This window comes from Athene cunicularia (genome assembly GCF_003259725.1).
Source record: "Athene cunicularia isolate RWA chromosome Z unlocalized genomic scaffold, athCun1 chrZ_part1, whole genome shotgun sequence".
NCBI classification, from domain to species: Eukaryota; Metazoa; Chordata; class Aves; order Strigiformes; family Strigidae; genus Athene; species Athene cunicularia.
This window is the reverse complement of record NW_020799142.1, coordinates 26,966,639-26,982,948: the sequence shown is the minus strand read 5'-3', so window position 1 is coordinate 26,982,948 and position 16,310 is coordinate 26,966,639. Positions and strand designations below refer to the sequence as shown.

General features: G+C 48.5%; 2 protein-coding genes across 2 annotated transcripts in view; both read right to left on the bottom strand.

Moving 5' to 3' along the window:
* CZH9orf24 (chromosome Z C9orf24 homolog) overlaps positions 1-2,610 on the bottom strand; it is a 4,212-nt gene extending 1,602 nt beyond the window's left edge. The window contains exons 1-5 of the mRNA XM_026865841.1: positions 2,473-2,610; positions 1,184-1,322; positions 558-670; positions 366-441; positions 61-244 (exon numbers count right to left, since the gene is read on the bottom strand). Coding sequence (XP_026721642.1) covers positions 61-244; positions 366-441; positions 558-670; positions 1,184-1,322; positions 2,473-2,610 — 650 coding nt within the window. The remainder of the gene's footprint in view (positions 1-60; positions 245-365; positions 442-557; positions 671-1,183; positions 1,323-2,472) is intronic.
* A 1,392-nt stretch (positions 2,611-4,002) lies between these two features.
* Positions 4,003-16,310, bottom strand: part of FAM219A (family with sequence similarity 219 member A) — a 48,002-nt gene continuing 35,694 nt past the window's right edge. The window contains exons 4-6 of the mRNA XM_026865839.1: positions 14,700-14,780; positions 14,280-14,334; positions 4,003-13,091 (exon numbers count right to left, since the gene is read on the bottom strand). Coding sequence (XP_026721640.1) covers positions 12,933-13,091; positions 14,280-14,334; positions 14,700-14,780 — 295 coding nt within the window. The 3' untranslated portion in view covers positions 4,003-12,932. The remainder of the gene's footprint in view (positions 13,092-14,279; positions 14,335-14,699; positions 14,781-16,310) is intronic.

Here is a 16,310-nt window from a genome sequence, read left to right as displayed (position 1 = left end):
ATCCCATCCCATCCCATCCCATCCCATCCATCCCATCCCATCCCATCCCATCCCATCCTTACAGCCCTCTCTTCTATTGTGTGGAGTTGCCCTCTGATGGCAGAGGCCCCATCAATGTAATAGTCCATCCCTCGCAGGCAGTGGTGGCACGCAGAGCAGGGGCTGTAGTAGCCCCAGTAGGGTCCCCTCCCTGTCACACTGTACACAGGCAGCCTGGGCAGCATGTCGGTGGCCATCTCCCTCTCTGCAAGTGGAGGGATGGCGAGGGTAAGGGTGAGGAGCAGCCAGCCCGTCACCTGGATGCATGCCAGCACAGCACGGGCACAGCTTCAGCTGAAGTACAGGGACAGGGTGAGGGTAGTTACCACATTGGTTGATGCAGGTGGGATTCAGGGGGTACGACACAGGTATGCTGTGCAGGAAAGTCTCCATCCTTGTCTCCTGCAAGGAGCGATAGCAGTCCTTTCAGGATTGCCACCCTTTTGTTGCAGAGCCTGAGGTGCAGGCAGCACCTGAGGTGGCTCCAGTTTGGGGAGGCCAGGGGGGCTGGACTCTACCTTGGGTGGGAGAGGGAGGCAAGAGGAGTACCTATTCCAGACTGTGCTGCTGCAGGGATCTGTTCTCCAGGTGAGGTATTTGTCCTTGTTTGCAAAAACTGACTTGTACTTGTCTGCAATACAAAAATGACAGGCAGGGGTATCCTGTGGTGTTGGGGGACAGCTGGAGGGTCCTGACTGTTCCCCCTCTCCCCAAAATGCAATGCCACAGGGCCAGGGGTCAAATCAGAGGTGCTGCTCCCGGGGTCCTTTTTAAGGATCTCTGCTGGAGGTGACACCCACCACTTCAAGTTCGTTGGTCACTTGTCCCTGCCCATGAAGCCTTGGTCCCCAGGGACTATGGGGGGCTGCCAGGAGGGTGACCCCCAGGCAGCACCTACCAGCAGGGGCCTGTGGGGGAGAGAACCCTGGGGACTGTGGACATCCCTGGGACAGGGACAGTCTCAGTGCAAGGATGGGGATGGGTGGCCATGGCAAAGCCACAAGCACAGATGCCAAGGGAGAGTCCCTCTGCCACAGTGGGGGATAGGCAGTATGAAAAAGGGGAGAAAAAAAGGGCCACTGCCAGCACCCTCCAGCCCCTGACTCCACGGGGATGTGCCCTGTGTGACACAGGGGGACAGTACCTTTAGACCTGGCCAGCCAGTACTTCTTGGGCCAGTAAGCAGTAGGGTCGATGGTGTTCCTGTAGTTCTCCTCCGCCTTAATCGGCACCTCAGTCTGACCTTGGCTCACTGAATTTTGCACCAGGGGCATCGTTAATCCCTACAGACAGTGGGGAGTGGGAAGAGACACCCAGGCCATGTGGCAGCATCTGCCTTCACGGCCATCAGGGCACACAATGAAGCCATTACAGGGCAGGGTCTAACGCCGGAGATGCAGCTGGAGATCCAAGCACCAAGCCTCCTTCGCAGTTGGCGCACATGGGGGTTGTAGCAGCACTACGATACCCTCTACAAGCTTCCCACTCACCCGAAACCGGGGAACAGAGGATGGCTGGGCATCACTGGCTCCTCTCCCCCTGCACCCCAGGTGTCCATAGGCATCCAGGCACATTGCAGAGTGGGAGAAAGGGTATGGCCTGCCAGGTATGGGGCCAGCAGAGGTTGAGAAGGGAGTTAGAGGACCAAACTGTAGATGTCCTACAGCTGGCAAGGCCCAAGAGGGCTGAGGTCTTGCAGGGCAGATGGGTGCCCTGGTTGCATGAGCCATTTCTGTCCCTGCAGTGGTGATGTCCCTCTCCATGCCCTCTGCTGGCTCCCTCTTTATAGTGCACATGGTAACGAAGCTGGAAGAGATGAGCCAGTTTGCAGCATGCTTTGCATCGGAGCCTGCATGCTTATTAGCCTGTGTGGGGAAAGCTGCATGTCCTACAGACACCCCCTGTAGTGAGGTCACGGTTCAGGGATCACGCCTCCTCCAGAAACAGGGTTTTTTTGGTGCTCAGATCTCCCCCAGTCCTTTGCACAGTCCCCCTGGCATGGAAGGCTCCCCAGACAGAACTGAGCTGAGCCTGGGGGTTGTGTGTTGGAACAGCAGTCAGAGCCACCTGATCTGTTCCCCCCACTGCCACCATGTCACACAGCAGTCCTGCCACTGCCTCAGTTTCCCCTTCCTCAGCAGATCCTGGCTCCTGTGCATTCTGAAACCTACTGATGGACAGGGCTGACGTCTGAGAGCTTGTGCTGGTGACTCCCGGCCTGCAGGGTGCAGTTCCAGGGGACAAGAAGCCAATGAGCACAGGCCCTGTGGTGTCAAACATTTTTCCTAAACAGAGAGCATGACCCCCCGCCTCCATCACACACATGCAGTGAGGCACCCCATGAGTCCATGTGCCACCCCTCTGCCTGGCACAGAGCATCTGCAGCTGAGCAGGGGTAGAAACCCTGAGGTTTCCTCATCCCATGGCACTTACCGGCGTCACAAACCTGTTCTCGCTACAGAGCTGCTGTGAAGTCTGCTTTTGGATGGTCTTTCTGACAGAGCATGGCGGGCGGTAGGAGTCGGTGTAAGTGCTGATGGGGGTCTTGTGTTTTTTGGAGAAGAGGAACATGGTGCAGCAGTGCACTGGGATGGGAGCACTTGGAGTCTCAGGGGTGCCCCACTGCATGAGCAGCACTGCCTGGGGCTGGGAGCTTGCAGCCCAAGCAGGAAAGGGATCGAGGCTAGTGCCACTGCTCTGCCAGCCCAGGGTGGCACTTAGGTGATCAGTGATGTCATAGCGTGTGAGTAGAGGGACTTGTTTCCTGTCAGTCCCATAACTACGCTCTGGTTCTAGCTAGACCAGAGCACAGCAGTTGCTACCTACATCCCTGTATGAACTGCACCCTCCTGGCTTTGTCCTGGCTCCGGGCTTCCTCCCCTCCTGCAGGCACCTTAACAATGGCAGGAAGCAGTTTTAGCTGGTCCTAGTCAAGATAGTTTTATCTTGGGAGATGCAGCACTAGTGATTGTGGTTTTTCCAGCTCCTCTTCTGTATTTCCTTGGAAATCCTGCAGCAATCCATCTGTGTGCATACAGCACCACACCAGTGCAGCCAATGCCCAGGGCACAGCACCAGGCACTGCTGTCCCAGCCTGCTAGGTAACCAGGCGAATTATTGCCTGCTCTGTCTCCTGTTTTTAATTAAAAAGTTGTATTTAGGTGCTCTTGTGTTGCTTGTTTGCTCTTCTGTCCCGAGTGATGGATGCTGCAGTCAGAGTGAGTGATGCTCATTCATTTCAGTGCAGTGAGGCAGCTGGATTACAGCAAGGAGGGATTGGCTTGAACTGGGTTTGTTTTACCCTGAGCCAGGGAGTCGAGCAGAGATCTTTGCCCCTGCAGAAACCCCATTCTGGCCTGGCTTGTCACAACAGTGTCAACTCAGAGCCCTGCTCTGCTTCTGGCTCTGACCTCTCTGCTGCCATGTTTTTGGAGATGATCAGTGAAGACCCATGTTCATCTTGGCAAAGGTGGATGCCAGCCGCCCCCCTGAAGGGCTACAGAGCCCTGCTCTGTTTGCTGCAGGCAGTGGTGGGGCTGGGCAGCCTGGGGCACCTGAATACCTCCAGGCAAACGTGATTAATGTGTCATTAGAGACGAAATGAAGAAAACAAGTTGCCATTCATTTTCACACCCCACGTGTCTCTGCTGAGCCAGGCTTAGGCTCTCCATCGGCCCTGTCCCCTCCTAGTCTCCCAGTGGCTAGAGACTGGGAGGGTGGACATGGGGGTGCCTATGCCCTGCACCAGGTCTGTGGCCCTGGAGCACCCCAGGGCACACATCTGGGGAACACCGCTCAGCAAAGAGGTGAAGTCCAAGCCTCTTGGTTGCAGGGGCACTAATCCTGCACCGGACCAGCTTCTAGCATGAGCCATTGGCACCCCTTGATTTCAGTATCCGTGACTGCTGGGGGCTCAGAGGAGATGGCACAGGTTCGCTCCAATGAGAAAGGCTGGCAGGCTGGTTTTCATATGTATGCTTTTTAATATCATTAATTCTGTTACACTACACACAACCAGTAACAATGATAAATACTGCAATGGAAATGTTAAAAAAAATATTATACATGTTTTGTGTTTTTGAAAAAAACCCCCACATTTTAAAATAAATTAATGCATAAAACTGATGGTAGAAAACCTAAAACAAACCACAACACAACTGATCTGTTAAGGCAATACTCTACGCAGACGGAAACAGAAGTACAACAGTGTGCTACATGTTCTGAATGGGAAAAAAAAGAAAAGAAAACCCATACAAGATGCAGACTGATGCTTCAGGAGTGAAAAAACTCCCAAAACCAGATAATAAAACCAATGGCCAAGTTAAGTGCATTAATACACTCTGCATGTCAAATGATTAGCAAGTTCCTAACATGGACTAAGGTCAAGCTACAACAAATTTATCTTCCTAATTAAAAGGTTATTCAGGTCAAACCCTACATTTAACTCTACTTCGCATTTGGCTGTTTCAGCTATGTTTCACTATATGCAAGGACAGTGGAAATTCATCTCCTGCTCTTGAGAATAACTCAAAGGTCAGGAGGTGTCTCCTCCTGAAAGATATTACCATCAAATACATCCAAAAAGGATCTTGCTTTTGGTGATCCTGAAATGCCTCCTGCTACCCCCTCCCCTGGGGTGCTAGGCACTGCATGGGGAAAGGAGACCCAGCAAGCATTTGCTTGGGTTTTTTCCAAGCTGAGGACGCGAAATGAAATCGCAGATTTGATCCGGACTCGAAGGAGTGATGTTTCCCTGTCTGCCAAAAATGTCTATTGGGAGCCTGCTGAAAGCTTTCTGCTAGTATGGGACAAACCCAGCCTGAATCCAGGCTCTGGATACAGCCATGACGTTTGCTATTAAGGTTGGTGCAAAGCTCCATACTTGCCCAGCCAGCCAATGAACCCCAATTATTAATGCAGCCCAGAACTTGGCCACTGGAAGGTGGACAATAATCATAATGCCAAAAAAATCCCCCTCTCCATCAAAAAAGAAAAGAAAAGGGACAGTAGCCACTTTCTGCCAGCTTCCCCCAGCGTATCCCCATCAGCTGCCACCTACACAAGATTGGCAGCGCTTGATCTCACCAGCATTGACACAGTACCTTCCCAATAAGGTGCATGTCTGCAAGGTGCTGCCGGGGGAAAAGTAGCTTCTTGGGACATGGTCAGAGCCTCCTGTACTGCCCTGCTAGAGTGCATGCGGAGGAAACTATGGTACACGAGGAAAGAAACCCGAGTGGAGTTACTGCACTTGTGATGGCCGACAACTGTCGGGGCTGCCTTGGGTTCGGGTGGGTTTAGGGGATGCAGAACCAGGCTAAGAGTCACTTTGGTGCAACCGCCTCTGATGCTCATCACATGTGCATGGGGTTGGGGGGAGGAAAGGTGATGGCTGCTTTGAGGAGTGGAAGGAGGACGTGTGCAATATAACAAGGCTTGCAATTCTAGGACTAATCACTGGACACGGATACCAAAGATTACCTGTAATAACTACCTATCCTTCTACTGTCGCTGTACCTTCTCCGCTTCCTGGTCTGATTCTTCTTCAGTTTGGGAAGCCATGTCTGCTTGGCATGATGGCCAAAGCTGACTCCCACCCTAGTCCCCGTTGCACAGGGAGATTCAGCTACAGGATGTACAATGAGGTCTGAAAGTTGCAGGTCAGGCACAGACCAGCTCTGCATGCAAGTAGCACCTGCTTTCAGACCCTTCAGAAAGCTATTTCATGGTGGCTCGTTTCCTTTATTAAACTGAAGGTTCAATAGCCTCTGTGGAAAGAGTAAAAATGGTTAAAAATATGCAAAAGGGTAAAAAAAAACTTTCTGAATTTTCTCCCCTGCAAAGACTATCCTCTGAAAGAGTCTTTCTCCCTGCAGAACTACAGCCCTACCAGAGTGTTCTACAGCATCCTGCCACAGCACAGCAGGAGCACAGCCAAGAGGCATCCCACTAGTGCCTCTGCTGCAGGTCTCCAGCCTGCACCAGGAGCACATGGGCTGGCAGGGCTGGGACCTGGGGCTTGGATCCCAAACATCCCGCAGCACTGAGAACGGGAGGGTGAAGGTGGCCAGCTTGGCCTGCTGGATCACACCAAGGTTTAACAGTAGCGTGAGGAACCCTCAGCCCCACAGCCTTCAGGCAGGTGAAGAGAAATTCCAGCCTGCTCTCTGTCTCACCCACCATCACATTTGTTGGATTTCCCACTGGTCTGACATTCATTTTGGGTTTGTCACAGGACAGAGGCAGCTACAAGCCAAACACAGCTGCTACTGCAGCTTTTCCATGCAAAGAAACTGATCAAAGAAATCTGTGAGCTGGGGATGGAGATGAAGGTGATAAAAACCAGAAGGGCTGTTGTGAAGAGAGCTTGTCCAAGTTTTCCAGCTCTCTCCATATATCTGTATTACATCTCCCAACAAACTTCCCATCTCCCAAATCATGCAGGTTCGAGAAATGTGGGTAACAAGTAGAGGTGCAGCTTTTTTGGGGTGAAGAAGCAGTAAGACAGCCTGAGTGGAGAGTAGTGCTTCCTGGTGAGCTCATCTGGGGTAGCTGAATGGGCAACTAGGCGAGAAATCCTACCTCATGACAGTAAACAATCTTGGCAGGTAATGGGATTTATATCAGCACAGCCTTTCGGTGGCCTTTTCTTTTCCTGGTGCCTACTGTGCTGGCTTCCACTGACACATCTGAGATGGTCACATGTTAATGAGGCTTCTTTTGTAACTTCCACTACCGATGTAATCCCACCACCTGTAACACAACTTGTTACTATGGAAATGGTTCCACAGACCAGGCACAACCATCTAGATGGGCTCCTTCCAGGAACAAATCCATCTTTTGCTGGAGTAGCTTTTAGAGAAAGGCTCAAGTGGCAAATGGGTCTGGGAAGCGATGGGAAGGACTCTCTCTACAGGCATGACGGAAAGCTGCAATCTGTCCTGCCAGTGTCTGCTGGTTTGCAACATGGTTTGCTGCATGGTTGCATGGGCCACGGTGCTCTGCTTCATGTAATCTCAATTAGTCCCCAACCTTTGCCTCCTCAGTGCTCAGCAGGCAGCGTTTAGCTGCTGTGATCCTGAGACTGCCACCAAAGACATGGGGGACAAAGGAGAGGGTGTAGGTATAATTTTCTGGAAGCAATGCAGCAGCTCAGATGCATAGTGCAGGGAGTTAAAATATAGATGCCAGCCCTTGTGAGAAACCTGCATTAATCTTCCATAGGTAATCCCAGGTCACAACCTCTTCCTCTCTGCTAAACTGCTAACTTTTCTGCTTCAGGGCTTGTGTGGCTCTGTAACGGAGGTGGGTTTGTCTGATGAGATGCAGTTCAAGGTTTGGAGCAATCCCTCCCACAGGAAAGCCTTGAAAGGAAGTGACAAGGATGCAATGTTTTCCTAGAAGTGAAAAGCACCTGAAAATGAAGATCTTCCCACGCCTTCCTCTTAGGCTCAACCTAGCCCATCTTGCCCTGTGGCACTGCCCATATGTGCAGGTGTTTCTTCTGAACGCGCAGCCTGTGCTTGCTGAGCCAAGCAGCAGCCAGGTGACAAAGCCTACTTCATTCTAGGTAAGAGGGGCCATACCTCATGTGAGCTTAGAAGGGAGAATGGAAAAGAAAAGGAAGAGGCCAGGCAAAACTTCCAGTTTAAATCCTTGGATGATTACATGGATGCTAAGAGTATGAAATGGCCGTGGGAACATCCCAAATGAGCCCTCCACTGATCTCTTCCCTCCCACCAGCACTTGCTACCCCAGCTGCACTCCTAAATTCCTTAATTCTACTAGCAGGGGATGGTGCTGTTGGGCCACCAAATCTTCTTACATGTTCCCTGTGGCAGCACGCAGATTGAGAAGCCAGTTGTGTGAGAGCCAGCTGCCAAATAATTGGGAAACACATCCTTGCCAAACACTTTCCCCGAATGCTGTTTAATCTCTCTATTAACCTCCACCCTGCAGCCTTCTGGCACATGCAAGCAACATCAGAAGCCGGTAAACAGAGGGAAAGCAGAGTAGTACTTTGAAAATAGGAGCAAAATTTCTATAGCATGCTTTCTGCATCTTGCTTGCTGAGCTATGCTATCAATGGTGCCCATCACACACTCGGCAACATCCATGCAGGATGGTGGCAGACTCTTGGGAAGGAAGGTTTCTCCCCTGTGCTGCAGAAGGACATAGACGTCAAGAGGGGATGTGACTTGCCTGAGGTTAAAGCCAATGTGTACCACGTGCCAACAGCAGCAAAGGACCCCGGATCTCATTTCTGCGCTCTAACAGTCCAGCAGATTCTCCGCAGGAGTATTTGGCTGCAGTGCCAGCTCAGGGACACAATGTTTCTGGCGTGTGCACCTGAAAGAGAGCTTTGCTCCCTGCTGGTATCAGCACTGCACTGAAATAGATTAACTCCAACAACTGGGATCTGCCCTAGGCCAAGACAGCACTTGGCAACCTTTCTAGTTACTGCTTGTTTTCCTCTTCCTGTCATTCCATCTGGTGCCCAGCTGGGTCCTTCTTTTCTTCAAAGCATCTTTATGTTTCTGTTGAGACACATGCAGGGCACTGTACTTTTCAAGCCTCCTGCATCCCACTGCACAGCTCTCAGGCCAGCCTGAGGACACTCTGCATGGAGAGGAAAGGATTCTGCTCCAGATCTCAGACCAGTGTGTCAGCCAGCACACACCTGAACAGAGCTGGTGCCTCCTTTTGGGAAAGGAGCTGGAGACATACCAGAAACAGCAGCTGAGTCCATCCTGTCCATGCGGGAGCATCCTGAAGTCCCTTTCAAAGTCCATGCAGCAGGCTTGGTTGCCTGCTTTTGCAGTTGCAAGGCACCTGCAGGCAAGACAGCCAGTACAGCATAGCAGAGCTAATGGCCAAGCGTACATGTTGGGGGTAGACATGCAGTCAGATAAGATCCAGTGGCTCTTCCAAAGGTTGGCTTCAAGATATGTCCGATAAGACATCAAATGAGCCTTTGGGATGGTCACCTAGACATCAGCCTCCTTTCAGCCAAAATTTATTTACAAACACCAGAAAAGCAGACTAGACCATGTTACCTAAAGACCTTCCTCAACACTAGGAGGATGTTCCTCCTCACACAGACATCTGGAAATGGGGAGTCTGCAGACCAGAGAGACAGAGTTGAGAGAACTCCCAAGTTCAAAGCCAGCTCACATTAAAGGGCAAAATTAACATCTGATGAAAGGAAAGGACTTGCTTTAAACTCAGGTAATTTGGTGACTGAAATTAAATAAAATCCTAACAGAAAGCCAGTCTCAATTTAGGAGGCATCAAATGCAAATTCCTTTGTGGAGGCATCAGCATCAATATCCTTAAATTCTGTTTGCATGGTAATTCAGATGGACAGTGATGCTGCCTTTCATACCCCATGGTGTTCCTCCCCTTGGTATTCTGTACAACTTTGGACTGAAAATGGGGCCTGAGAAGACCATCTGGTTTGGTACAAAGACTAGAACAAGGAACAATTTGCTTTCTTGCATGCAATCTGCATTTAGGATAGTGCCCAGAAGCTCTGCAGATTTTAGGGCTGTATAATGCTGCGACAGAGAGTCAGGGTCCGTGTTCTTTGCTTTTGCCTTCTCTGGGCCATGGTGGCAGAGACTGGTCTAAGGAGAGCACTGCCAGAATGGCCATGTATCAGTACACCTTCCTGGGAAGTCACCACAGTGTAACCTCCAACAAGGGCACAAGGAAAACCTTCTGGCTGAAGCAAAGGTCTGAGCACAACACCAAACAGGGAGAGCCAGCCCAATCTGCAGTTAATATATACTGACGGACTGTCCACCATATTCCATAATGAGCCAACAAACACGCCACATGGTCATCACCTGCTCAAGGGGCTGTGGTTCAGAAGGGTTAGTGTTCAATTTTCTGTGACTGCCACATGTGCATTGCCTTAATCCATTCAGCCTTCCTGATAATGACCCTACACAGGTAACTACTTTTCCCCACCCTTTCTACTTTATTCCCCTAATAAAATATATGAACACAAAGCATAGAGAGGAGAAGCCAAAAAATTGCCATTTTATGGTCCTGTACTGTCATTCCAAACCAGCTATTTGTGCAATCGACTCCTGTGCACAGGAAAAAACACTTGACTTGCGCTTGCGCTTCGATCTGTATTTGGAGGAAGAATTGAGTGTAAAATTTAAATTAATCTCCCTCCCTCCCTAAAGGGTTGTGCTAGAAGCAGATGCACATCACACAATGCAAAGGGCTGAGGGCAGTTGCAGGGTTGCAGGCTTGAGGAATGCCTCACTGAACATGGCAGGCAAAAAACAGCAACAAGGGCAATAGAAGGACTTGGCTGTGATGCTGTGGGGCGGTGGTTATCAGGGAAGGTCTGTCCTTCAGAGAGGAGGCGTTAACCCTGGGAGATCCAGTGTCAGCAAGCTTCATTCTGTCTTAGACCAAACACAACAGCAGCATGACAGAGACCTGTGGGACCTGCAGTCCTTCATGACTGACCCATGTAAGCAGATGGCTTGTTGCTCTAGCAAGCACACTGAAATGCTCCAAGCTCCTGAGCAAGGGCTGTGGGAAAGGCTGAGTGTGTGCAGCCCAGCTGGAAGGCACAGAGACTGACCCAAGAGGATAAATGTGATGAAGATTGTGCATGGTACCAGTACTGAACTGCAAAGCACCTCTTTAGAAGAGTGAAGATTTAAGGAGACTCAGTCATGTCCTGTAGGATTTGGTTTGATAACAGTGTTTGTTACATTCCCCATTAAAGACTCCTTAAGGAATGTTTATCCCCTTTTATCTTTTCTCTCTACACAGTGTTGTTAAAGCTCTTCCCACACCTCTAGACAGCTTGCTAACCTCAACATGAGCTAGCACTGGAGAGGAAAGCAGGCATACGAAGGAATAAGTGAAGAATTGGAGACCTGATGCTTTATGTTTCTTTACAAACATTTCGGAGACATTCTCCCTCTGCATTATCAAGTGGTGAGAAAGGGAGAGGAATTCACTAGAGGAAAACACTCGTTGTAGAGGAGCTGGCAAGTTCATCAGCATTTCTGCACGAGGAGGCAGAGATGCTCAGTAAACAGCACCACTCAGTCCTCTTTCTATGGCCTGGAGCCAGGGCAGCAGCGTGCTGTTTTGGGGTAGGGTGGGGGCAGCAAAAATCGATTTAACAGTTGCCCATACCAGCTAGTGAATAAGAAATCCCAGGAATCTTGTGTGCCTGCTCTTTTACTAATGCTGTGGATGGTATCGTGCTTTGTACTGCACAGCATGAAACCCCAAGATTTTAAATAAATCTCCTCCTAAACATGAAGAGGACTTCTTAAAGATTCAGCTCACTTCATGCAGATTTCAGATTGAGAATCTATGTGGTGGGGTGGAGTTCAGGCTCTGACTTGTGACTCAGGAATTCTGACCAGAAGCTCAGAATCGCCCTCACTTTTTTCTTTCCCCAGGCTATAAAGCAAGTGATGACCCAAGGCAGGTGGTCCTTCCTCCTCTAAGGGGACGAAAACACAGAGTCATGCCTGTGGCAAAAGATTTCAACACCGAGGAAAATGACAGCCTGTCCCTTGCCTGAGACCTGCGTATGCTGAAGCCAGCAGTGTAAGACTGGTCAGGGATAGGACACGCTTCCTAATTCCAGAAATGGTTTTGCATTCAAAACAATCTGCTGTTGAACTGGCAATTCAGTCCAGCAATCTAATGTGATGCCAGGTTTCCTGACTATTTCAGCACCAAATAAACACAATTGCTCCTGACATGGGGCAGCTCTAACACAGACAAAGCCTGGTTCACAAATGGGCCAAGATGGGATAAACAGTAGTTTCCTCTCATAGGTTTTTTTCAGATGAAGCTGTTCATAATCCTGCTGTGGCTGAAAACTCCCCTGAAGTCTGACACCACCACACAGATACCTTCAGCATTAATCCTCTCCCACAGGCACCAAGAGACACAGTGTCAAGAGAGTATCAACAGTCCAGCACCGTAAATATGTGCTTTCTTCAAGTAGCTTTTCTAGCGCTGACATTCAGAATGTACAGTTCTAGTCCTGTCTTGTGTAGGACTCATTTTTTCTTAGCTGAACAAAGTTTAAGATTTTTGGAAGCAGATGGGTCTCACAGGAATTAAGTATATGCTGAAGTCAGTATACATGACGACTGAACTCAGGAGTGTGGTATTCTTGGGCAAGGACTGAATCCCTAAAGAGCATGGATGGATTGTAGATTTAATCTGATGTGTTTGGTGGTAATTTAATGTGGAGTTAAAGGCAGATTGCATTGGATATGTGACACGACAGCTCTAGCTAGTACTGACTCACAGTGAAATGACACCTATTTATCCCCTTCACAAGTGAATGAATTGCGTCATGCTAGTCCTGGCTAGCCTTGCCATAAGAAAGGATGCCCTGCTCCATTCTTATTCCTGTGCCCAAGTTACGGTATCATTTTGGTTATGCAAATGAAACAGGTATAGTGAATGAACTAAGAACTGACCTCCTCTCACTGGTAAAAGTCCAGACCTCAGACTCACCCCCTGATCTCACAGATGGATTATTTACAGTGGGCAGGATTACCTGCAGCCCTGTCTGACCCTTCCCATTCTGAACAGACACCATACAAAATATCCCCGGTGCCTACACCAACCAAAGAGGTATATCTGGACCCCTCTGCATTTGCTCTCCAGACCAGTCAGTTCTGCCAGGCACTGCCTGGCACTTTGAGCAACTTCTCTTTTGTTTAACCATAGTTTAATATAACTTATTAACCAATCATAAAATGAATTTTTTGGTTTCTCCTGGCTCCATGAACACAAAGAGGTGCACGTCCTACCATAGGAGGAAGCAATGGCTGTTAAGTTTTACAGTTATAGTGGAAAGCACTGATCACAGCCTGCCGGCCTCACTACTGGATGTGACAGGCGGTGGAGGAAGTGGCTTGGCAACACATGCAGGTAGGGTTGACCGATTTAGGGGGGATTAGGTCGAGGTCCTCGTCATCTGGGATCTCATCTAACCGGTACCCATCCTTTAGCAGCTGGATGTTCAAGTCTTGGTTGATCTGCTACAGACAAAGAGACAAACAGTCAAATACTTGAGACTTCTTACTCCTGATGGTCAGAAGATGAAGGAGGTCCCTTATTCTGGAATATATTTCCCCATCATTAGCAGCTGCCCCACCAATGAAAGAGTCCCAGTTTTTGACCACAGGTGAGGGCTGCCTTCTGTTCTAGCTTCTTTCAGAATGGGAATATCTAGAGTGAGATATTCCAGAGTAACAGATCGATACACTGTTTATTCTACAATAATCTTTCTATGAAGACAACCCCTCATTTAAAGTAACGTAATAATAATGTTAATAAACCAACTGGCAGCTGGGCAGTCCCTCCTCTCAGTCTAGGGCACACTATGGCAGCTGAAAGGTGGCAAAGCCTCTTGGCTCTTTGTAATCTCAGATTCAAGTGCTGTCTAACCAGATCTAGGTGAACAATACTTCATCAGGGCCCAGATCTGGCCCAGATCATTTGATCTGGTCCCTGCTCTTGGCTGTTTCTCTGTGTTTCAGAGAAGTATTTTGCGCAAGGAAGGGATATAAGGGGAAGAGCTCCCAGCAGCTTGTGTGCCGAAAGGCTGCTCAGCACCCTGGAAATAAAATCAGATCCCAGAGGCTGAGCAACTTATTCAGAAGAGAGCTTGGCAATATATTCAGAAACAATTCAGAGGGACTAACAAGTCTGAGCTTCTTGCCTTTTTTCTTCAAAAGGGCAAGAGTTCATATCTGCAAGTCCTCCCTGGAATTTCTGCCTGCTCCAAGTAAACATGCATTGGGTGACCCTGACTGCCCAAGGAACTAGAAAACACAGCACACCCTCGGATCCTTGATTTGTGTCCTTGGCAATCATATGGTTGCTGAGCTGGTGTGACAGACAAGTTGATGCTTTTGCACCATGTGGGCCAACACTGCAGGACTAAGCAGAACTGGGAAAAGCTTGAGTGAAGTCAAAGGTAGCTGTGAAAAAAGCCAACGGGCAGATCTCTGCGCCACGGCAGTGTGGGAATGGAGCCAAATGGATCACCAGGGAAGAAGGAAACATGACACAGTTTCTGCCACAGTCTCTTCCAGACTTACAGAGTCTACACTACTGGTAAATTTTTGTGTACCCATTTCCAGCATTACAAGGCCACTCTAAGCTGTTTGGCTGCTCTACTATTAGCATTCATGGCAAGGATGGCAAGAGAGAGTATAACTCACCTCAGCTGATGAGTATCCCGAGGAGGAGTATCTAGACATGTCAAAGTCATCATCACTGCAGGGAAGGACAAGATATAGCAATGAAGGAAACAGTTAAAGACACCTGTATTCCCTGGTTAGCCCTATCTTTCCTGAGCCATGAAGCTGTCCTTGAGGCACAGAGAAGTTACAACAAGGGACCCTGGAGAGCAACTTCCATCTGTGACCCTCAGATCTTTCCATCACAGTGCTCTTTACTCATGTCTCCTCCTCCTGGTTTACACACACAGACCAGTTACAGCATATGCCAAAGGGCACAGCAAGGAAGAGTGCGAGTGGCCTACAAGAGTGGTTTCAGCAGGAGTTAGCTTCAGTGCTGCAGTCTGGCATGAAAACTTGCTTGCATTGTAATGTATGTCATCTTATTAACACTTTGCATACCTGTCCGTATCCAGGGCTACCAGTGGCTTTTCATCTGGGCTCTGGTCTAATGACGAATAGCCCTTATTGGGAACGACGAGCCTGAAATAATTAAAAGTTGTCCGTTAACCACACAGTAAAGCTCAGTACCACACACAGTCCAGGGCAAAGCTATATGATAGTTAGGCTTTGCCCATTTCACTTCCTTGCAAGCTCTCCCTTATCATTGAAGATGTTTAAAATGTGTGCAATTCAGGGGAAGTGAGCTGTGTCTCTGGGTGGCTTAGAGCAGTTTCACAGGGATGAACGCTGGACATGCCTTGGGAACATGTTCCTCCCTAGAAGAAAAAAACATTGGGACATTCCATGTTCCATTCTGGTGAACCTCTTTGTCTAGCACTGCTTGTCACAACATTGTTTATTTTTGCATTGCTTTTCTTTCCTAGCAGAGTGCATGACAGTAGCAATAAGTAAACAGGAGAAGGAGGCTAGGGGAAGGCAGAGGCTCAGTGGTCCTACTATTCTACTACTGGAAATCAGGGATCTGGTCTTTCTGTCTGTGTGCCTACCCAACACCCCCCACCCCCCCGCCCCTCCCCAACACAACACTTCTGAGGTCTCAGTCCTAAATTTAGTAATATAAGAAATATGAGCTGGTGAGTGAAACGTAAGAGCCCAGTCAGACTAGCACTTTTTAAATCCCATTATTTTATAATGACTTTCACTTCATCAGAAGTGTTACAAAGGCTGACGATGACTTAGCACCTTTAATTGCCTGAGAGAGTTTGTGAAATGGAATACAGGCTTTAGAGCTTCTAGGATAAGGAAAATGCATTAATACAATGGTACCTATCTCACAACAGAGTTCTTTCATTCACAAAACTGTACAAAGACTTTGGGTCATATTTAAAATAAGATGAACCAAATCAAGCAAATGGAATAAGATTCTGTGTTCAGCAGGTGGGAACTGTAAGAGTGATGAAAATCTCATTCAGTGGGTTAACTCAAGTTTTCTCCCAAACGAAGAACTGGTCTTTAATAACATACAATGATGCACAATTATGCTTCACTAAGAGTTTGGGAAATACAAAGTAAAGATGATAATCCATCTCATCCATGCTTGAACTGGTCTCTAACTACCTGAAATGTTTTTCTGCTCAGAAAATTTCAGGCAGCCATTACAATTTTAGCAATACAAAGGCCTGCCAGGCAGTAAAGATGGGCAGGCTCAGGGAGAGCAAGATAAAACAAATGTTATTACAAACCAGATATATAAGTTCATGACTACTTGTATTTTCTTACTCTGTTCATTGAAACACAATATTAAAGAAACTATTTTTAAAACTGACGCAGAATGTCCAATCTGCTGCGCCAGGGGACTAGAGAAAACGGGATCCTCTTGCAAAATCCAATACTCCTTCTGATAGCAGTGGGACAGCCCTTCTGCCCCTGAAGCATTTAGGAAGTAGTCAAGAAGCAAAGATGTCTGGAACTGAAGCTGTGACTTACAGCAGCAGCTTGCCCATACAGGTATCAGAAGTACTGACTTCCATTCTTTTTTTCCATTTTTCAAGTCATGCTCCATATATATTCACTGACAGTTCTTAGCATATCATAAGTGAGCAAATCACT